This window comes from Fonsecaea erecta, assembly GCF_001651985.1.
Source record: "Fonsecaea erecta strain CBS 125763 chromosome Unknown Scaff15, whole genome shotgun sequence".
Classification (NCBI taxonomy): Eukaryota; Fungi; Ascomycota; class Eurotiomycetes; order Chaetothyriales; family Herpotrichiellaceae; genus Fonsecaea; species Fonsecaea erecta.
In genome coordinates, this window is record NW_017387258.1 from 1 (window position 1) to 22,022 (window position 22,022).

At 51.5% G+C, this 22,022-nt stretch overlaps 7 protein-coding genes across 7 annotated transcripts; 6 read left to right on the forward strand and 1 right to left on the reverse strand.

Annotated features, from left to right (window-relative positions):
- Positions 1-2,039: 2,039 nt before the first annotated feature.
- AYL99_11582 (hypothetical protein) lies at positions 2,040-2,825 on the forward strand (the record flags this gene model as incomplete). The annotated part of the gene is made up of 1 exon (XM_018843088.1): positions 2,040-2,825. One exon carries the CDS (start codon positions 2,040-2,042, stop codon positions 2,823-2,825), a length of 786 nt encoding a protein of 261 aa, XP_018687415.1.
- A 2,840-nt stretch (positions 2,826-5,665) lies between these two features.
- Positions 5,666-7,672, forward strand: AYL99_11583 (hypothetical protein; the record flags this gene model as incomplete). Its single annotated transcript, XM_018843089.1, has 1 exon — positions 5,666-7,672. One exon carries the CDS (start codon positions 5,666-5,668, stop codon positions 7,670-7,672), a length of 2,007 nt encoding a protein of 668 aa, XP_018687416.1.
- A 342-nt stretch (positions 7,673-8,014) lies between these two features.
- On the reverse strand, positions 8,015-8,601 carry AYL99_11584 (histone H3; the record flags this gene model as incomplete). The annotated part of the gene is made up of 3 exons (XM_018843090.1): positions 8,015-8,142; positions 8,192-8,374; positions 8,430-8,601. 3 exons carry the CDS (start codon positions 8,599-8,601, stop codon positions 8,015-8,017), a joined length of 483 nt encoding a protein of 160 aa, XP_018687417.1.
- Positions 8,602-9,139: 538 nt separating this feature from the next.
- On the forward strand, positions 9,140-10,939 carry AYL99_11585 (hypothetical protein; the record flags this gene model as incomplete). The annotated part of the gene is made up of 6 exons (XM_018843091.1): positions 9,140-9,204; positions 9,277-9,507; positions 9,556-9,843; positions 9,893-10,258; positions 10,316-10,587; positions 10,638-10,939. The coding sequence occupies 6 exons, from the start codon at positions 9,140-9,142 to the stop codon at positions 10,937-10,939; spliced, it is 1,524 nt and encodes a 507-aa protein (XP_018687418.1).
- A 1,537-nt stretch (positions 10,940-12,476) lies between these two features.
- On the forward strand, positions 12,477-13,711 carry AYL99_11586 (hypothetical protein; the record flags this gene model as incomplete). Its single annotated transcript, XM_018843092.1, has 2 exons — positions 12,477-12,775; positions 12,835-13,711. The coding sequence occupies 2 exons, from the start codon at positions 12,477-12,479 to the stop codon at positions 13,709-13,711; spliced, it is 1,176 nt and encodes a 391-aa protein (XP_018687419.1).
- A 1,200-nt stretch (positions 13,712-14,911) lies between these two features.
- Positions 14,912-15,883, forward strand: AYL99_11587 (hypothetical protein; the record flags this gene model as incomplete). Its single annotated transcript, XM_018843093.1, has 1 exon — positions 14,912-15,883. The coding sequence occupies one exon, from the start codon at positions 14,912-14,914 to the stop codon at positions 15,881-15,883; it is 972 nt and encodes a 323-aa protein (XP_018687420.1).
- An 890-nt stretch (positions 15,884-16,773) lies between these two features.
- Positions 16,774-17,295, forward strand: AYL99_11588 (hypothetical protein; the record flags this gene model as incomplete). Its single annotated transcript, XM_018843094.1, has 1 exon — positions 16,774-17,295. The coding sequence occupies one exon, from the start codon at positions 16,774-16,776 to the stop codon at positions 17,293-17,295; it is 522 nt and encodes a 173-aa protein (XP_018687421.1).
- Between the last annotated feature and the right edge of the window lie 4,727 nt (positions 17,296-22,022).

The window sequence follows — 22,022 nt, forward strand, 5'->3', positions numbered from 1 at the left end:
TCGCACTGCTGGAGAGGCCCTCAACAGTGCGAGAAGTCGATGTCTCAAGGACAGCTTTATACAATACAGATACGTGTTCAACCCTCTGACTCTTCGTCTAACGATCCCACCCCAAAGCTCTCTGACACATATGGCACTCTTATATTGTGAGGAAAGTCAGTTCTCGGTCCTCGAAACCAATAAAAGAGAACCGATGTCCTATTCTATCATTCCATACTCATGTATTCGAGCAAAGACCTGCTTGGAAAATTCGAATTTTTCAAGGTAAAAGTCCTGGTTCCCCGCCACATCCAGTAAATCGCTCAGAGAATCGCGAGATCAGCCCCCGTCCTCAAGGCGGCGAAGTGGAACCTTCTGGGCTAAATCGAGGTCTATATATGTTCCGCAGATTCAAGGACGGATAGTCGGAGGAGATCCAGGTTCCCCGTCCGTATGGGACACCACTGTATCGCATCAGCCGAATGTAAAATGAAAACAAAAGTCTTCCCATATGCCATTGTTGCGACTTCTGGGTGCGGGATCAGGTTTTTTATGCTCAGCGTGAGGCGCCATGTCATTGACCTGGTTTAGAGATACTTGGATGTCGGGATATATGCCACGAGTGAGACTCGACGGGTCGTGTGTTGCGGTGCTCACCGACAGTTAGCGAGGTCAATAGCCAACAAATCAACGAGAGACGGCGCCAACATCGAGGAAGAAAATCAAAGTAGTGAGACAGTTTTCTCGCAGTGATGTTGATATCTTTCCTCTTCACGAGGAACGCTGTAAGCTTTGGTGCGAGGCGTGTGTGTCGCTTTGGTTGGAGCAAATGAAGAAACAAGCGAAGAGAAACGGCAATCAGGGTATTGCTGTCCAATATTGTCTCTGCTTTCTCGCTTGCTTTCCGACTTGGTATTGTGGAACAGCCGATCCGGCATGATTTCCAGGGGTTCGTTCTATCCTGTTGAGCGAAGCGAAAGCAGTATCACAGGCAAACTCGTCAAAGAAGCCACGGATTTGATTGGTGCGGAAGAGTATTGGAATCCGATTGGCTGTTGAAAAGAGTAGTAACGTGACATATCCGGATCTTAGTTATTCCGCTCCTAATCTTCAGTCCTTGCCAACTCCGCCACTGCCACTTAAGTTTCATCAACAACTCCATCAACAACTCCTTCAAGTCTTCATCAAATCTTCATTAAACAGTCTCAATCTGTTCCTCTCGCAACGTCCTCTTCATCTGTGAAAAGCCTCTCTCAAAAAACCAGGTGGGCCAAGTTACGGAGCTCTCAAACTGACTCATTTACAGGCCGATCGAATCGCCCCCTTGGTGGTCCAAAACCTTCTCTCCCCCTCCACTCACATCCCTGGCCCCTGAAGGCCCTGGCCCTTGAAGGCCCTGCTGGCGTTGGTCAGAAAAGGTGGAACTGTGGCATTACAGACCTGGTCAGACTCGCAATCAAAGTCGGCGTGGGAAGACCCAGTGGGTTCCTTGGTGCTCCTCCGGACTCGGTAGTCATTCGTCGCGGTTAGTCGAACACAGGTCTCTGTGATTGTCAGCAAAACATATCTATTGGCTAGACACTTTGGACGGCGACAGCAACGTTCCTGGTGCCGAGCGCGTCCCCAGGTAATTGAGAGCTTCGCTAGCGTCTTGGGGTGTTTACGCGGCACAGTCCATTTTACATATACCCAGGAGAGAGGGTATGTTTGTTGCAGTATGCGCATCTCAGGCTATCCCTACCTGTTCGACAATTCTGCCTCCCCCTGTCCTATATATATCTGCAGCTCTCCGTACTCTCGAAGCGTGTGCGAGGCTGCGCTGAGACGGCGTTGCCATGTGCGACGCGAACTCCACTAGCGTGGTGGCGCTGGTACGCGCTAGTACTAGCGCGTATGCCAAGCCAAAACAATTTTCCCGCGGTTTGTTGATCCCGCCCACTTTTCAAATCACCCTTCTCTCACTGCAATTTCCTCGTTATCACCTGCGTCGCTCCACGCGTCAACGCCTCTGGGCTTCTTGTCCCCACCCGCCTCGATCTCGAATCATCTCCCCTCCCACGATGGGCCGCCCCATTCCGAGACAGACGCGTTCGCAAGCCAATCGTCGATCAGTGCGGGAGTCGACACTCCTCCAGCGTACGACGACCCCAGTCTCGACGCGGTCTCGACGAGCGAGGCGTGATACTGCGAAGAAGACAGCCTCGAATTTCCCTCCATCCTCTACTTCGCAAGCCGCCGAGACACCACGCATCCTCCGTCCACGTACGTCACAGACACAGAACTCGGGCTCGATCCAGAAATGCCAGTGCGACGACCAATGCCTCAGCACCTCGTGCCTCAACAGATTCATGAAGACGGAGTGTCACTCCGGAAACTGCGCTCTACCGTGGTGCCACAACCGACCCTTCACCAACCCCCCGCGCCACAGATTCGAAGTCTTCGACACCGGCCTCCGCGGGCAGGGCCTACGCACTATCAAACCCCTGGCACCCGGCTTCGTGATCGAGTACAAGGGGAAGATCCGCACAGAGTCCTCCGGCCGACCCTACTCGTCATACTGCATTTCCTTGGGCAACGGATTAGTCCTGGACGCGAGCGAAATGGACACGCAGGCGCGATATATCAATCATTCCTGCGATCCAAACTGCGAAGTGTGGAACTGCATCGGTGCAGACAACAAAAATCACATTGGTATCTTCGCAAAGGTCGCGATCAAGGCCGGCACTGAGTTAACCATTAGCTACTTCGGGTCGAGCAAAGATAGAGGACACAGGACAAGGCCACGGGGGAGTGACAAAAAATGCCTGTGCGGAACGGATAAGTGCCGTGGAAATATATGGGCATGATAAGGCCAAGGCTAAGCAGGAGAGATGATATAATAGCTGGAAGTGCCGAACAAAAGTGATGTTTCCCTGGTACTTGACGGCGGGAATGAGAAATGATATAGCACTGCATCTCAAAAGTATGGGTCTTGATCTAAATTAATCTATCTAATGCTGTGTATAAGAGTCTCAAGCCCTAAAGTTGCATTATCCTCTAACGAATGATCGAAGATGTCCTCATCGTGTCTCTTTTCTTCTGATCGGGAAGGGACAATGAGTAAACCTGAAGAAGCCCTTGTCGTACCCGACCGGACGGCGAATCCACCGCCCCAGGGGATGTCGTCGCCGCTTCGTGGGGACGAGGGCGGAAGAAGCCCGAGACTCGACACTATCAGCAGCAGGAGAAGACCGAAGCTCCAGCTTCAGGCCGCTGGAGAAAAAGATGACAAGTGTCACGGCCACAGCCACAGCTGGGACAAGTGCAGGACAGATCCATCCAGATCTGTCCAAATCTGTCCACACCTGACCACAGGGAGACCGTGCTATGATTGGCTGGCTACAACTCTGTACAAGGCTCTGCTAGTACAGGGCTTGGCGGAAGGAAGCTGGGCAGACGTGCTCGCCGCCACACTATATGGCGCCAGCACATTCCTTTCTTTCTTTCTTTCTTGCTTGCTTGTCTCTCTCTTCAGCTTAGTCTCCTGATACATAGTGTTCTCCATGTCATATGTGCCCTGCCGTCACAGGTACGGGCTTTCACGAGAAAATCCTCGCGCGAAAATCGCATATCTCTCGGGGTTGAAGATCAACGCCCTGTCCATCGTAATCCTCCTCCGACTGGCCCCCCGGTACACTTGAACTGGCCCCCGTGCCGTGAAGTTCTCGTCTCTGGGCTGGTTATTGAGGTAGAGTTTCCAGATCTGCCACATCGTGCTTCTGAGTAGAGTGTGTCCCGTCTCGCCTTGTCATATCTGTTCGTTAACCCCTACGGGCCCGACGGTCATATATCCAAACAGTTCCTCCCGTGTCGTAGGGATGGGGGCATTATATGGGCCTTGCCGCCGTTGTGTTGTCGCGGAGCGGTGAATCGCTCTCATCTCTTGCCAGACCGCCTTTGCGATGTCGCATTCCACCCAGGGATGGGTGATGGTCAGCTCGTGGCCATCTATCGGGCATGTGTCCACACCTTCCTCGCCTGTCCGTAACAATTTGGCACCCGTGAGTACCTTGTCTACATACGCACGCTCGCCGCTCTGAGGAAGGCCAAGGAGCTGCTCCGCCAGTACGGCATGGAGCAGTCCGATAGAATTCCCGCATCCAGCAGGTCGCCTCGAGCAAGCCAAGCGGAAGAGGTCAACCCAGAACTACCAGATGCTGACAAAGATGGCTTCAGCTCTGGTTTCGAGGACGAGCCGCAGAAGCCCCAACGGCGTTGGCGTTGGAGAGGAAATGTGGAACTCATAGCTGCGATCTCCTCCTGTCGACATGTGAGCACGAGATCAGGTGAATGTAGAATGGGGTGGTAGCCAGTGCGCAGCTCTGACGTCTTCTTCCTCACTACCATCTTCATGGCTCCCTTTGTGTTCATCGTCGACATCGTGTTCGTCCGGCTTTTTGGTCGAGGGAGTGAATGCGAACGTGATGGTTCTGAGGTAATTCAAAGGGATTCAAGTTACGGCGTGGTCGACAATGCGAAAGGGTTCTCTTATATCGAGTCACGCAACTCTGCACTGCGACCTCGCTCTTGAGTTCGCCATCGACGCCCGGTGCTCATCGGCGACTGTTCTCAAGTCAGCATTGACCAGAACGCAGGGATCCTACCATCCTCCCATCCGCAGCCAAACCGCACCTTGCGTTGTTCGAGATACACAATATGAAGATCTGGTGCTCTCCCACGTCGGATCTCGCGGTGATACTGGGTGACAAGCGCGATGCGTAGAAGGAGATGGATGTCTACTCGGTTGATGGCGACGGTCTGTCCAGTATACACTGGTTGGGCTGAGAGCACCGTGCTTGCTGTAAGTCAATCTGCGTGAATGCATGACTTTTACAGGAATGCGGAAAACTGCAGGAACATAGTAATGGTGCAGGAATCCAGATTGCTGCAAGGGTGCAAGATTGCAGGGCTGCAGGAATGTTGCAGCAATTCACGATTGCAGGAATGGATGACTGCTGCAGGGATGTAGGAATGTTGGCAGGAATGCAGGCAGGAATGTTGCAAGATACAAGATTGTTCCCAGAAATGCAGGAATGAAGGGATGCAGCCAGGGATGCAAGAATGCAGGACTGTTGCTGGAATGGATGATGTTTTGCATTCCCGCAAGATTCCTCCGGGAATGCAGGGATGCACGTTTGTTCGACGAGTGTGGGATTGTTCCGGTAATGCTCCGGGGATTCTTCGGGACTTCTCCCTGCGAGGCACGTGCTCTTCTGCTCTGTTTGTGACACTACCTAAGTGGGAATGCGCCAAGACGCCTGGGAATGCGCCAAGACGCCCATCCCGCGGCTGCCCACAACAGTGCCAGTGGCGCGCAGTGTCACTTGCCAGGATACACATGAAGAAAAAAAAAGGTCCTCATCTTCATATTTTAAATTCCTGATTCTTTCCCACGTACACACGAAGGAAAACAAAGGTCCTCACCGTCTTCATATTTTGAATTCCTGATTCTTTCCCACGTACACACGAAGGAAAACAAAGGTCCTCACCGTCTTCATATTTTGAATTCCTGATTCTTTCCCACGTACACACGAAGGAAAACAAAGGTCCTCACCGTCTTCATATTTTAAATTCCTGATTCTTTCCCACCTTTCTCCTCTCATCCTCTCATTCTCTTCAGCGCAGCATCACCAATCTTATCTTCGTCATGGCGTCCCCCACGTCGTCGCATTCATCCAACGAAGCACCAAGTGTATTTTCACCTACAAACAAGCGAAAACGAGCCGAGAACTCCAGCTCCGAGGAGTATGTTCACGATGATGTTCTAGGCGACATTATCAAGGGTCGTATCCCTGGGACAGCCACCTACACCGATAAGGGTCTTGATATCGAGGCCTACCGAGTAGGAGGACCGGAACTCCCGATGCTGCCTATAAGATATCTCGAGACTCCCGAGGATAGTACTTATCTATTTGATGGTCACATTGCCGGAGATCTAGTTAAGATCTTGGAAGCACATTCTCTCTGGCCTGAGGACCCCGACTTTAGACTGGTCACGATGGTTAGTCAAGCACGACCGAACGCAGAACCTCATGCATATGCATTTATGGAGCTACAATGGAATGATGGCTGCCAGCCACAGTGGATCAAAGCTGCCGATGCGATGCGATCGAAGCTAGAAGAGCTAGGATACCCGTGGATCAAAGTGCTTCTAGCAGATAGGCGTGCCATGGTCACACCATTTAGCGAGGTAATCTCTACCGACGACCCTCTCCTCAAGACATGGCCCGTGGTCGCCAATAAGATTCTTGACGTTATCTCCTTGAAAACCAGTTGGATTACTCTGGACCTTTTGCGACGCGGGAAAGAGTGGGCCGGGGGAAAAGATGAGGAAAAGACCAAAGTGGTTCTTTTGATACGATACGACGCTCAAGACTTTGACGGCCCTACACTTCAGGAATGCAAAAGCGTCATCAGCGGCGATCCTCTCTACCAGCAGAGGGGCGTTGAACTCGAAGTCATACGAGGATTTTTAGTAGGAGGTACCAACAAACTATCCTATGGAGAGCCACCTGCACTGTCGCACGGAGATGATATTTTCAATGCAATCCCGTATATGGGCGCCAGTATCTGCCCCGACTCCTATGTCGGATCTGGTTCCTTCGGCTGCGTTGTTACACTGGGAGGCTCAGGCACGTACGGTCTAACCGCCTGCCATGTCGCTCTCCCGACATCCGACGGCGAGGTTTCCTACGCCGATCCCAAGGCACAGAGAAACATACCGGCTGAACTTATTGATTTTTTGCCTACTGGCGCTGCTCTCGGGACAATTCCTAGTGCGCCAGTGATCAAAATGCCATCCAGAAACGACCTTAAGGACCTGAAGAGATACTATCAGCAGAGAATAGATGAGGAAAAAGAAGCTAGCTTACGTCTCAATTACGTGGCGGAAGTACTAGCAACTGGAGATCCAGAATTGGAAAAGATACTTCCTCGGGGAGATCTCGCAACGTATAAGCAATTCGAGCGCTTTATAGAGCGCACTGAGAACTCCCTCTCGAAAGTTAATGGGCTTCTCGGAGAGATGGATACACCACGGTGTTCACTTGGACCTCTCCGATGTTTTTCCGGCTTTCGTAAGGACGAAGATACTGGAATGATCCTTAATTGGGCTCTCTTTCCAATCGACTCCCGAAAGATACCGAGCGAAAATAGAATCCCTGAGCACTCGAGAGCGGTTTTTCAAACCTGTTTGGTTGGGTATTCTCGTCCTCTGATCGGGTATACTCCCCCTATGACTGAGGAGCCTGTCTTCAAAATTGGAAGAACAACCGGGTTTACTAAAGGCAAGATTAACCCAGCTAAGTCATTCGTCAAAGTGCTCGAGGCACCATATACGAGAGTTTGGCCGGCGGAGCCCGGCACCGAGCACCAGCAAATTCCAGAACTCAGCAGAGCTTCTGCAGTATGTGTCGTTACGGCGGAAAAGGATAGAAAGTTTGCTGGCCCAGGGGATTCGGGAGCTGTCGTCTTTAATACGAGAGGAGAGATGAAAGGCCTCGTCGTGGCTGGAAATTCCGACCATACAGTGACCTATATGACACCCTCGAACGTGCTGGTGAATGACATCAAGAAGATGACTGGAGCGAAGGATGTTTTCTTTCCGACACCTGATGGCCCGATGGCCCGATGGCCCGTCGGCCCGACAATGTAACCGATGGCGATTCGGAATCCGATCAGAATGATATGGCATAACCGATAACGGGTGATTCGTTTCAGGGCTGGAAAGGAAGAGGACGGACACTGTCGAAGTGTCTTTGTATCGTATCGCGCACGTGAAGTCACTCAGTAATAGGAACAACAGTGAAATGTAACAGAAATTGTAACAGCATCAGATGATTGTGTGATTCAGACGAAGAAGTCTAGCTGCCTACCAACTCCCATGCAATGTAGGCATTATCTTCCAGTGAAGGCACTTTCAGAACCCTTTCCAGTACTGCAAATAGTACTATCATCATGCTCATTCTCCTTGCACTCTCATTGAACTGCCATCAAGTTACACAGTGAAGAACATGGAACGCCCATCGCTCGCTGGACACCGGCCAAATCGAATCCGAAGAGCCAGCTGTACATCCTTGCACTGGATGGTGACACGTTTGGCGTGGATAGCGCAGAGGTTTGTATCTAGCTCATTAGTATTGTAACAAACAATGTAACAATGAGAGAGGCATACCTTCAAGGACCCCAACGAGGAATGCCTCACAGGCTTCTTGAAGTGCCCCAATCGCTGAGGGCTGGAATCGAATGTCGTTAACCCTCTCCTGGGCTATATCTCTAACCAGGCGTTGAAAAGGACGCTTTGGAATGAGGAGGGATCCCCCCATTTGATATTTCTTGATTTCTCTAAGGGCGACAGCTATGATCATGGTCAGTGATAATGTAACAAGAGATGTAACAGTATAGGGACATACTTCCTGGCTTGGAGCGACGGATTTTCTTCTTCTTTTTTGGGAGGGTCTTTACAGTAGCGGGCTGCTTTCGACCTTGGGTTGCTCGATCCATGACTTCATCAGCAAGACCTTTGCCTTTGCCTTTGCCTTTGCCTTTGCCTTTAGCTGGGCCTGGTTTTTTGACCCGTGGCATGATTGCTGTCTGCTCCTGACGTTCTTGTGGTGACTTTGGTGATAAAGGACAACCGAGAGGCAAACCCTGAACAGATTGTTACATTGTCTGTTACATTAGGGGGAAGGAATGACTTACCCAGTTGTGGGAGGATGATAGAGAGTGTGTTGAGTTAGGAAGATGAAAGAGTCACGTGAAGAGTTGGAAATTCTGGCGGGTGAGGCAGAAATTTTGCCTTTCACTTCACTTTCACTTTCACTTTCACTTTTACTTCCATCTCACTTTCAGCTTTTGCCTTGACTAATCTTGATCCGCCTCTCTTCTCCTCCTCTATCTCTCTTTTCTCAATCTTGATCGGTTTAGTCTGTACACTGATACTCTGGGTTGTTACAAGGGCTGTAACAATTACCCATTCAGAAATCATCTCAGTTATCAGACATCTTGCAGATTTCAGTGAGTGAAAACCTGGAAAGGTGACTTACATGATATTCATCCTTCCCCCTGACTTCTATAGTCAGTACTGATATATCAGAGGTCTTGGACCTGTGTCTCTATCATCATGGATCCAAACAAATACGATGGTGACATTCATCAAGTGCCAATCCCAATGGACTTGGATACAGAGTAAGGCCCTTCTCTCCCTTTCACTCATTTGAATCTGGAAGGTACTTACTGATGTAACACCTGATGTAACAGTGACAACAGTCCCTCTGGCTTGACTGAAAAAAGTCCCTCTTCATTATCCACCAGGATTAAGACTGAGCCTATTGATAATGAGTCCATTATCAACGAGTCCTTCGGCGATGATTCATCCGTTGATATCGAAGGGTTCTCTCCTCCTTCAAAGAAAGTCAAGACTGAGCATGATGTTGATGATAATATGGCCATGGAACAAGCTGAAACTGGTCGTCGTCTCTCGGACCTACAGTAAGTCTATTATTGATTGTTACAATATCTGTTACTAACCATAGATAGGGAACTGTTCACCAAGCACAAGGGCGGCCGTAAGGTTGGTAGTGGTGCCGGCGAGAAGAGAAAGCAGGCTGGTCAGTATTCACAGAATAAAAATACTGTGAAAACCAATACACGCTTTGCCAAAATGAACGATGCTCAGAAAGAAGACTCCCGCGCCCATGCTGCTGATCGCGTGGCGAAGAGCCGGGCTCTCAAGAAGCTACGCCAATCAGAGGAGTACCAGCAGATGACCTCGGAAGAAAGAGGTATTGCAGAGCAACTCGTCGCAGCAGAGCTAAATGAGGCAAGGTAAGTAACAGTTATTGTAACAAACATCAGCCCATTAACCTATTCTTAGAGCACAAGCAGGCTACTCCAGGGAGTTTGTCCGCAGCAAATTGGTGGCTGAAAAAACTCTCTTGGAAGAGAAAATAGGTCGCCACGAAGAGTTTCTCGCGCTACATAGCGAGCTTGCGAGAGAAAACCCTGAGCATGCAATATTCTGGGAGGATATTGATAGTGAGGATGAGAATGCTCCCTTGGCCTCAGTCAAGGTGGGCTTTGTTGATGAGATCAAGGATGACACTGTCATTTTGGACCAGGCTGTTGAGATGGCATTTCTGGATGCAATCTCTCAGGATTTAGAGCCTGTGGAGTCGCTTACGGGTTCTCGAGAGCCCCTGGATGTGACTGCGGCGGCCCAGGCAGCTGAAACTCGACAAAGGTATGTGGATTTATCCTATCCTCGGTTGTTACAAAGACTGTTTCTAATCTCTTTTAGCCTCAACCCTAGCAAATTGTCTCACAGCTTCCAAATGTGGATCATGTTCAGAAATGCTCGTGTGCAACACTTGGCCGACCTGGAGAATAAGCTGAGGGAGCTCCACAAAATGGGTGGACTCTTTACCTACAGCTACGATATCAAAGCAATTACGGCTGCGATTGAGGCAGGACAGCTTACCCTCAAAGGTTCTAAGCTTGCGAAATATGACCAATGTCTGCCATTCATTGTCCAGGGCGAGCCCACTCTTGCTGCTGCTAAGCTCTACAGAGGTAAGTCTACCATTACTTGTTACAATAACTGTTACTAACTGTCACCGTAGACAAACGCCTTCATCCTGGGCGGTTTTTCAATGAATATGATCGCGGTCTCTTGAGATGCCTTTGGGGTGCCGACGAAGAAGAGTGGATTGAACTCCCTGGTCCTGCCGACTTCTGGCCTGATGATCCTACCTGGTACTCTGCCAATGGCTTTGAACCAAGAATCGACCAAAGCGCCAACTACAAACGGGCTTTGGCAGCTTTGGATAGTGACTTCGTCGAGGGGTGGGAAGACCATCTTTTTCATGAACATGCCCCGTACGACTTGGTGTGGAACAAATTCTTCGGGCTCTTTGGTGCCTGATCAAAGTCATCGTAACTACGCTCAAGACTGTTACTTTGATTGTTACATTTCTTTGAATTGGTACTGAGCCTTTGCTAGGTATCCGTCACTATGCCATCAGAGAATGGTTCTTCTCCAATCTACCAAGGACAATCACGTCGCCCAAGGAATAGCTATCTGCATTTTTCAGAAGCGTGGCCATCCGTTCACTATTGCCGGTAAAACGAGCTCATCTCACTTCCCCAATGTCCCAACGATCGCCGAGATCACCTCCATCATGCCGCAATCTTTGTCCCTGAGCACTCTGCCGCAGGGTTCTATCAAGAGGCAACGGTCCCAAGAGATGTGGTTGACCGGCTTCCAGTGGCCAAGCTAAACCTCAAGATTCCCACCTACCTAAGAAAACCGCGAAGCAGTAAGTAGTCTCCCTGAATATCCCGGCATCTAACCAGCAGGGCATTAAAGATTGCATTGGCATTCCAGCATTCGGAGTGGCAGCAGAGATAGATAGCACCTTCAGCATCCCTTGCAGAGCCCACACACGTCTCCGTCCGGGACGGCGACTCCTTGCCCGTCATCAGCCGCAATCGCTATGGTAATGTGCAACGCCAGGAATGATCGAGAGCTCAAGTGAGAAAGCCGATTGGAGGCTCCGACTGTGTCAACGCACCCCCCCATGACCGTCAGGAGTCGCCAGATGAATTTTTGAGCAACAACGCTCACCGTGCTCGTTAATTCCAGCCACTAATGCCTCAAGACTCTCCTCGGGCAGCCAAGCTGCGGACGGCGATGTCGTCTGACTGCTCGACTTACTTTTCTCGTTGCCCTGGCGCTGGCACAGACCGTTGCATGCACAAACACATGATCTGACCTTTAATCTTTCTCTCCTCTATATATCAAGATGTCAACCGCCCGACTGGGCTTGCGTTCCGGCTGCCAACTGGGTCTATCTCGCGTCTATTGACCATTTAAATCACAATTGCGAACCTCCTTGGATCGTCGTCCGGACTCCTTCGCCAACAGGAGGACAGGTCAGATCGGGCACCGAAGATTCCTTCCAGTGTCACAAGGTGCATTCGCAGCGCAATTCGTGCAGTGTGTCGCAGTGCAATCCACAAAGCCACCCTGTCATCAAGGCAGAGACTGCTGTGCATCCGTGTCCGATCAACAAAGTAGCCCTGGTGGATCTGCTGACAGTACCAACAAAGACGCCCTCCCGCCAAGGCAGTGACTGCTACGCATCCGTGTCCGACTAACAAAGCTCTGGTGAGGCTTTGTTTGCAGATATCGCAGTCCCATCAACAAAGACTCCCTGTCATCAAGGTAGGGACTGCTCATCCGTTTGCAGTCGAGAAAGCCCCGCTTGGGTGTATTTGCAGTGATTTGACAAAGGCTTCTTGGTGTATCATACATTTGAGGTGATTCCCACTCCACCGTTGTTATACGTGTGAAGTACTCGACCGGATACAACTTCCTCCGCACATAAAAGACGCCCGTCCACGCACTTGCTTGCTATCCTCACTATCTGATGTGACATATATGCCACAGACTTCACAGGATGAATTCACGCTCAAACAACGCGCTAAAGCCTGGCGCTCCTGGCCAGGTGCCCGGCTCGCTTTCCTCTTCTGATGGTAACACGTCCTACGCGCCGCAGCCATCATCACCACAACAGTCGAATCTTCAGCCACTACCCGCTCACTCTGATCAATTGCAGGAAGTGCTCAAACTCGCAGAAGACGTCGCCTCAGGTAGACTTCATCTCACGCCAGACGACGAACACATCAAATTCACCATTTCTCGAGAGTCGTGGTTGAAACTGCAAGAAGACTCCAACTTTGACCTGTGTATAGAACAGTACGTTACCCTAAGATCCTCGACTTCTCTTCTTCTGGCGGCGCGCTGACATCTCTTAGGAAATTATTTCGGGTTTTCTTCGATAGCTCGGTCTCTCTGATTACTCTTATACCTCTGAGAAGTCACAGACACCATGCCGTCCTTGGATTCCTTTCGCAACTCGCGTATAATACTAAATCAAACTTAACATCCACTCTCCGGGATAAGATATCGGTCAGTCAGGGTTCAACTATTAGGATGGTCACAGAAGACTACCCATCATCGGAAAAAATACCCGACTTATATATCGAATGGAGTAAGAGTATGAGCGATAGTAGAAATCATACGATTATCGAAGTGGACCAGACTCAATCTCTCCTAGAGCTCCGATATCTCGCTCCGTTCTATTTGAATAATGACGCTGATATTCAACGCGTTATTCTGATCAAAGTGACCGAAACGCCAATATTCAAATCTCCGGTATCGACCGAAGTCTCTCAGGAATTCCGAAGAGACGAGACAACCGGTGTAATTTGGTGCGGTACCGCCAAGGTGATTGGGGCAACGAAGATACTGTGGGAGGTGTGGGAACGGGATGCTGCTGGTGTCCCAGAGTCGATTTTTCAGGAGACTTTCGCGTTCGGAGAGACGCCATCAAGAAATCTTCCTTTCTTGAAAATCTCTAAAGGAACCTATGGCGATACAGCAATTCGGAGGGAGATAGATATTTCTATCAAACCGCAGAAGATGAAAGAATTCTGGACTAAATATTGGGTTGACGGGAGCTGGGAGGATGCGTACAAACGGGTGTATCCGTTAGGTATTCGGAGAGTGAAAGGAGCTGATATGTCGATCCAGCCGAGCCGAGTCGGGTCGGGTTCACTCTGCAAGCAGGCAGCGATCGTGATAGCTATCGCGGTAGCCATCATAGCCATAGCAGTAGCGGCCAGGAAATAAAAGCATCTCTCTCCTTCTCTCACACATACAGGCGCTCACGTAGTGATACGACTAACTGATCAAACTGGGATAGACAGAGCACAGCTCCGCACAGCTCCGCTCTGCCCCGGTTTTTGCGGGGACAAGTTGACAAGGGCGGACGGGCGGTATGATGCTACTGCTGCTGCCGCTGCTGCTGCTACTGATGATGATGATGCTGATGATGATGCTGATGCTGGTTGTCACCCGGGAAGCAGGGCTGTTACAATGACTGTTACAATGCGCTTCCCGGCCGACAACACCCCATGGGGCGAATGGCCCCCATCAGGCGCTTGGCCCCCATGGGGCCAACGGCCCCCAAGTGCCAAGGCGGCCCCCACGAGGCATACACAGGAAAGAGATAAATAGGACCTCTATTCTCGCACTGCTGGAGAAGCCCTCAACAGTGCGAGAAGTCGATGTCTCAAGGATAGCTTTATACAAATCAAGATATGTGTTCAACCCTCTGACTCTTCGTCTAACGATCCCACCCCAAAGCTCTCTGACAGACGCCTACTCCGCACTGTTCAACTTCTACCTAAAATCACCTGCGAAACAAGTTGAGGAATCGGCTTGAGATCGATATCTATGGCAGCACTGTTCGCACGGTTCTTCACGCCCATAATAGCAGGAAATGGATAGCAACAAGCGTCCGAGGTTAGCGAAAAAGCGTGCCCAGGTCAGATACGAATGGGCTTTTGCTCACAGAGACTGCATGCACCTAGGAAGAATACTACCGAGTTATCTGGCTGGCTAGACATTCGGAATGCTCAGTTCACCCGCGGTTCAAGCAATAGACGAGAACGGGTATTTTGAACGCTCCAGCAGATGTGGGATGGCGAGAAAAATAACGCGCCAAGGGATGGTCCAGGATATTCATGCAAGACAATGCGCCAATTCACAGAGCTAAAAAGGTCGTGCACGGAGTGGCTCAAAGAAACATCTTTCACTTGATCTTCACCTCGATCTCAGTGACACGACACGGCGCCACTGCCTCCTCGGCAACAAAGACATTACAATCCCACTGCCTGGCACCACGGCTTCGTCTTCTGGTGTTATCGTGTTATAAATACCTTCTCTTCCTGTCTCTCTGCACACTTTGCTCTTCCCAAACACAACACACGCTCCATCACAGCACATCACAACAACACATCACAGCAACGCTCCACAGCTCACAACAACATGTCGTTCTCCTCTCCCTTATCGCCAGCAGCCCGTAGCGACGGAGCTAACCGTCTTACACGCGAAGAATACAAGATCAAAGCACTTGACGGAACCGAGATATCTCTATGGAGAATTGCTACTCGTACCGCCGCCGCCACTGAGACTCCGAAGCCAGCCCTGATCCATATCTCTAGTGATCTTCGCTCGGTAATCCCCGAAGTCATGGGCCTGGGCCTCGACGCCATGAACCTCGATAGGCTCAACCGCGTCATCACCGATAGGCTCGGGCCAAAGCCATTGCACGACGCGGGGGTCGTCCTCTTGACAATCACACCCCGTCCTGAGCAGCCGTCGCCATTCTCGGGCCCGGTGGCGGACGCGTATACGGCCTACGAATATGCACTCACTCATGCCGACGACCTCCGCATCCAGCCTCACAAGATTGCCATGTCGGGTAACTACGCTAGCGGCCCGTTCGCGTGGTCGGCCACCCACATTGCCATCAAACTTGGCTTGCCTGCCCCGTGCGGTGTCATGGCCATCAACCCACTCTTTCATCCGGAGGCGAAATGGGAGACGAAAGTGGGAAATGAGACACAGTGGTTGACTCCCCTCGACGAACAGCGCGAGCGGGCTGTCCGCCACTGGCTGAAGACAAACTGGGATGTTGCCTTGCGCCGGATCGACTTCACCTTGTTTCCCGACATCGTTCGAAAGTACACGGAACTGTTACAGCTGCCACGCGAGGACCTTAGTCGACTACCCCCCATGTTCGTGGACGTCCAATTCCATTGGGACCGCCCGCGAGAGATGCTTCAGGCGCGCGAGATGTTGGCCGAAGCTGGCGTCGAAGTGTTTGGGTTTTACCATCCGCCGGTAGAGTTGGAGCAGGTTCTCCGGGGGAGCTGGTACAGAGTTCAGATCCACTCGGTGGAGGAGGAGAGATGGCAGGCCAAGCGCCGGTTCTTCGAGAGGATCTGGAAGAATTGACATGCTGCGAATAGGAAGGCGTGTGGTCAGCGAGTGAGATGACGGGGGTCATGACAGCGGAAGATGGAGAGAGAGAAGCGTGAGAGAGAAGCGGAAGAGAGAAGCGATAGAGAGGAGCGGTGAACTCAGGGCGGAGAGCCGACGGTGGACAGCAGACAAGGAGAACATGTGAGTGTAGCACAAGGGGATTACTTCCTCAGAAAGCATCAGATACCATAGAAAATGAGGCCAATCAGCCATAGAAACACCATTCATTCAAAACAGTATTACAGGGCAACTTCGTCAAAGAAGCCGCGGATATTTTTTTAACGTCACCTGCCATTACAAACAAAGACCTGGGCTAGTATCGATAGGAAAAAGATCAAGAATGTCGATATGAAGTCTTCGTTGACCAACATTGCTCTACACGAACAGCCCCCCACCGCCATGTTCCGCATGCTCATGGGCATGCACCACAGGTTGGTGCTCGGGAACGAAGGGTGCTCATGCCTGCTCAATACATATCGAGAGCCTCCACCTCAGGGAGCACCTGGCCCAGGCCAACCACCACAAGGGGCAATGAATGGCCTGTCCTCTCACTTCAGCTACATATGGTATGTAACTCGCAATGTTGCCGTCAGAACCTCCATATCCTCTGCACAGATCCTACAGGCTGTATGCCTGCCGTGGTGTCCCGCTACAGCCGTGAAGCCACGACTCCGCGAGGAAACAGGTCACGTCTTCTCCATTTAGCTGGTGGTTAGCAAACATGATATCGCAATTGTGACCAGATCTGGCCACTTGCAATCAAACTCTCTTCTTTCAGACAAAGAAATCCATCTCCCCATTTTCACATATATCCCATTGTTTTGACCCTCTTCCTGCTCCTTGTCTCTTCTTCTTATCGTCCAATGACTGTTACCGCTGGCGGCAGGAGCTTCCGAAAGAAAGTCATGCTCTCGTGGGCGGCGAAGACAGCTGGAAGGCATCCGTACGCGTTATGCGAGATCGCGGCATATCTCAACGCCCAGTCATGCGGCCAGTGCGTCGACAACTGCATCAGCACCTACCCGACCGTCAACCACTGCAACGGCACCGAGACGGGCGGTATGGGATTTGCGGCAGTGGAAGCCTCAGTCAGGAGCCTCAGCGGGCGCGCGCCCATCAAACCGAGCCCTGTCGCCGACTTTCATTTCCACAAGAAGCCGCCTCACCAAATGGAGCTCCACGCCAACAGCATCGCAATGGTACAATTGCCTCAGACTCAGGGTCGCCTCTCCGTGTGCACAAAAACGATTCCGTTCCGCCCAAGGCAAGCAACTTGTCATCACTTGTCCTCGGATCCATGGCAAGAAGTCCGCCTCCGACGGCTGCCCCCTGTGCATGCTGCTCTGGGCCGCCGCACCGCCCAAGGTCCATGCTTTTTGGGATGAGATCCTGCGTGACGACCGTCCGGCGCTCCTATGGCGGGCAGGAACAATGCCGGCAAATAGACCAAGGCGTCGATAGAAGCCTGGAGATGTTGTCAGCGGCCTTGGATCGCATTTGGCTGGGCGAGATACTCGGCCGTCGACGATGACATTGTTGATGTTGAGCGCACCAGCTGGCAGGGGAAACCCGAAGGACGGAAGATCGAACACGAAAGCAACGGTGAAGACGAATCTTTCACCCCCAACCTGATCCTACGAGGACCTCGCTCACGACCTCAACCTTTGCGAGGTTCCCCAGAACACCAGCGATCTCGTCAGCATTTACCAGGGCCAGATCCTCAACGTGTACAGCAACGACTGTCTACACCGGGACCAATACAGCAAGGGTGTAGCAGAGAAGACAGCCGTTGGCATCGGACACCATCCGTGCCCAAGCGGCGGGTCGAACGAGGAAGAAGGAGCGCAGAGCAGTATTGAATCTGGCTTGGGCATTCTACCGAAGCTTCCCACGACGAGATTGAGGAGGTGTATCGACAGGCAGCGGAGCTGGCCATTACACGCATGAATTTCAAAGAAGTTTCGTCGAAGCTTGAAGCGAGTATGGTCTGGCATGTGACTGGGCCAGTTGAGTCGAGGAGACAGAGTGTCCAGTGTCCGAAGGGTGTCCTCCACACCGGATTGATACTCCACTCGAGCCTTGTACCGATCGTCTTCTTCCCTCTTGCCCTCAACGCCCTTCACCCATTTGCCATCGATGTACAAGCCCAGGGGTTGCTATGGACGAGAGGCTCAACGCTGTTATTGAGGCCAAAGGCTGGTATACGCGATTTCGATCTGGAGGACCTGGTATTTACGTAGTACAGCATCTGGGCTATTAAATGAGCTACAGCATAATTATTTATCATACGCATTGAGTGAGGAATCAATACATTAGGGATGGTGGTGTAGGATTTTTGGTGGTTGCCAAGTCTAAGTAAGGTGGTCTGTGACTTTTTGAAGCCTACTCTATATCCACCGAGGAGGGCGAACGGCACGGTTCGAGTACGATGGCCGAGCGGTGGTATTCCTCGACCCCAGTGAGAAGAAGGCATGCTGGATGCTCTAGCGAGAAAGAAGGTCGGCCTGGAGAATTGAATTGATAACCAACGTCTTGACGCGGGAGCAGCACGCATAGTCGAAGACGAAATCCTCCCGGCGTATCTTGCCCTGCTCCAACAAGATCTCGGACCGGCTTGGACATATGCGCCTTGTTGTCTGCGTTGCTACTCTCAGGTCTCTGCGGAACACACAATCCTGCACATCTCACTCGATGGGAAGGGAGTATGTAAGATGAAGCCGATCTTGACATTGGACATGGCGGACCCAATCAACACTGTTGCATCAGGTGGTAGTCATGGACCCTGACAAGATCACCATCCTCGACTTCTCTAGCAATAGCCCGGGCAAAGAGGCGATTAACCTCGATACCAGCATTCCACGCTGGCTCGTCGAACGTGATTTCCCCGGGGTGGTCGTGAAATAGCGGCCACATAATCCTGCTGAGCGAAGCGAAGCCAGTATAAAATCCGATGGGCAGCTTTGTGAAACGTTACGTGCCACCTGACCTTTGACTAATAAGGTGGGAAAAAGCGCCTTCGTCCAACAGCGACGGTTATGAACGACAGAGTGTTATCCTTATCTACTATAGTGCCTGAATCTATCATTAATTGATGAGGGGGTGCTGAGGGTTGTCAACAATTTGACAACCCTCAGCACCCCCTCATCAATTATTATTGCCTGAGGGACCGTGTGGTTTGTATAGGCGCCTGCGGGCCGGCTGAGCTACGCACACGAGGCGAGGGTTCGAATCCAGGTGGTAACGACTTTATGTTCTTTGAGCTGAGATGTATGAGGGCCAAGGCTGGGCGTCAAGAGATAATTGTTATGAATGATAGAGTGTTTAGAATCTATCAGTAATTGTTATAATTCTCTATCTTTTTGCCTTTGGTAGGGAATTGAGGCACTATTGCTGACATTCTGCTTCTGCCTCTACCCAGTACCCAGTACCCAGTGCCCGTCTTTTTTCCACCTTCAGTCTTTCCCCACGCTTAGCAGGTCGCCTTAGGGAGTCACGCGGTGGAAACGCCGCCCTACAGCGGACGTGGTACGGTAAAAAGGGCTTTTCTTGCAAAAAGGCAACGTTCCAAGTTTACTCGTGGCGGTTCAACGACTGGGACTCCCAACGAGATGGTTTCCCTACCTATGCTCGCGGGCTCTTTGCTGTCCTGATACCTTTTGTCATCGCTCTCATGCCCCCAGTCACGGCCAGTGCTCATGACAGAAACGTCAAAGTTTCCACCGAAGCTCACGAGGCTTGCAATTCCCGTGCCCATTTCGAGCAATGGGACGCCTTGAATGTGTTCGCACCTGGCCTCCTCCTGTTCGTCCCGGAGCACGTCACCTCTCAAACAATCCCAGACTCCTCCAATGAAGCAGTGGGAGGTTGATCACTGTCCAGGTCCACCTCGAGTTTTTGAACGGAGATCTAAACTCTTGCATGTGCTCAGACACCACCGACAGTATGCCAGTTTCACTTACGTATGTGCTCGTGATGGTGGTCTTCTGAAAGCGCACAGCTTTCAAAACCATTCGGAGATCCATCAAGTAGATGCACGTCTGCTGGAGTCTGCCGCTTGAGTTTCACCTGCTTGACGGTTCCGCGGCTGCTGAAATACTGCTGGATCTTGGTTTCGCTGATATGAGGTGGGATGCTCTGCAAAATCACGCTGGCGTGTTCACGGTCGCGTTTCAGGTCCCTCTCCCCAATGCAATTGTCACCTCGATCACCCACGCACCGTCATTTGCACGGATAGGACCAAGTGGGTGGCGGCAAAATTGGTATGTGTACTGTTTCTTATTCTTTGACAATCCTGCGAACCAGGCTCTGTGACGGTGCCCAGGACGACGGTCGTGCTGTCGGATGGCGGAGAGAGAGATGCTGGCCTCGCATGGATACTCTTGAGTGGTCCTCCCACATAGAAACCAGGAACTCGACGGCGTCACGGACAGCTAAAGATCTCGCACGAAGCAACTCCACTAGAGTCGGCGGAACAAGCGACTATACCCCAGGATCTTGCAGGAATCTGGCACGACCAGCTCCAGAGAAGCAAGGCGTGACATCAGACTATCACTGGCTCCGTCTGCCCTCACTGCAGATGGTGCAATCTTTGTTCCAGCCCCGGGATTGTCTGTGGCATCTGCACGTCCACATCCAGCTCTGCTATGAAGCCGCGCTGGAGTTCAACAGAGATGCGTTACGGGGTGGTAGCCTTCAGAGGTTGCTTGGTGGAAGTTGCAGCCTTGGCGAAGAACTGTAGGACCGGATTTGCAGTGAAGCCCTTCTGACTACCTTCGAGCAGAGTAGGGGAGGCGAACCGGGACAAACTTCTGAGTGTGGCCGTCCACACGTCCGAAGTTTCCCTCGACGTTGTTGGGTATTTTCCACCATCTGGCGAGGACAGTGGAGTCGTCTGCTTTCTTCTTCGCCTCCTCTTTCTCCCTCCGCTCCGGCGTGACGTGCTTGACATTCTTGACTGCAGGAGGGGGCTTCACCTTGCCAGGAGGCTCCTATGACTGGGCCTTCTATTGTGGTGAGGAGAACGTGTCCGTCGGTTGCCCAGACGAAACCTGGCAGAGACTGGACGACAGGGCTGCGGCCTTCGGGGTCAGTATCGAGGGGGTTTGTTCTCCAGGAGCACGCCACCGCAGCACGCCGGTGCCAGGATGTGTGTTGTCGTACGACTGAGAAACGAGTATGAAGGGCACTGGAGCCTGGAGCGTTTTCTCTGGTTGATGCAGACATACTGTCTGTGTCACAGTATGCGTCTACTCGTGTGGAATGACCTTCCTTTCCGCTCCGTCCGCGGACGGCAAGTCTTCCTCGCAAGTAGTGTTAGAGCTGCTGGAGAAAATATCGGAGCATGCTCCCGGTGTGGTGTATTGGATGGAACTGACGCACAAGAAGGAAATGCCGGACAAATGCAGGGCCTGAGGGGAGAGGCTAACCAAGGGAGCTCTGAGAGAATATACAGCACCCTTCAAAAGTCACCGACCACCTGTCCCATGACACCCACCACTGAAACAACCTCCCCAACACACTTAACTATCAATTACTCTACCAATAATCATGAACTTGAGATCCAATTTGTGTGTCGTTGTGCCTGGTCGCCGTTTCTCAGTACGGCACAACCGAGTTGAGCTGAGGGTGACGGTGTGACGGAGACGGCTGGTGATGGGGATGGGAATTCTTCTTAATCTCGTATGGGTGAGCGGGCAGGGTGCACTTGACTTTCAGTGCCTAAATTGGGGCCTGGAGTGCGCCTGGAGGGGGGAGTGGATAGGGCTTCCCCAGCCTAGACGGATCTCGATTTAGGGCGTAGAGAGCGCCTACGGGGGGGAGTGGATAGGGCTTCGCCAGCCTGGACAGACCCTTAACTTCAGTATCCTTCAAAAAGTCGCCGACCACCAGTCCCATGGCAACCAGCATCGAAACACCTCTCCGCCACATTTAACCATTAATTACTCAACCAATAATTATGCATTTGAGTTCTGGTTTGTTTGTGATTATGCCTGAGCGTCGTGCGCACATAGATTTCGAGTGAAGAATAATTTATGGCCTTTGTAGCTGGCAGGGTCGAGGAAAATACTGCAATTTTTGAATATTCCCAAAGTCCCAAAAAGTATAGTTTGTG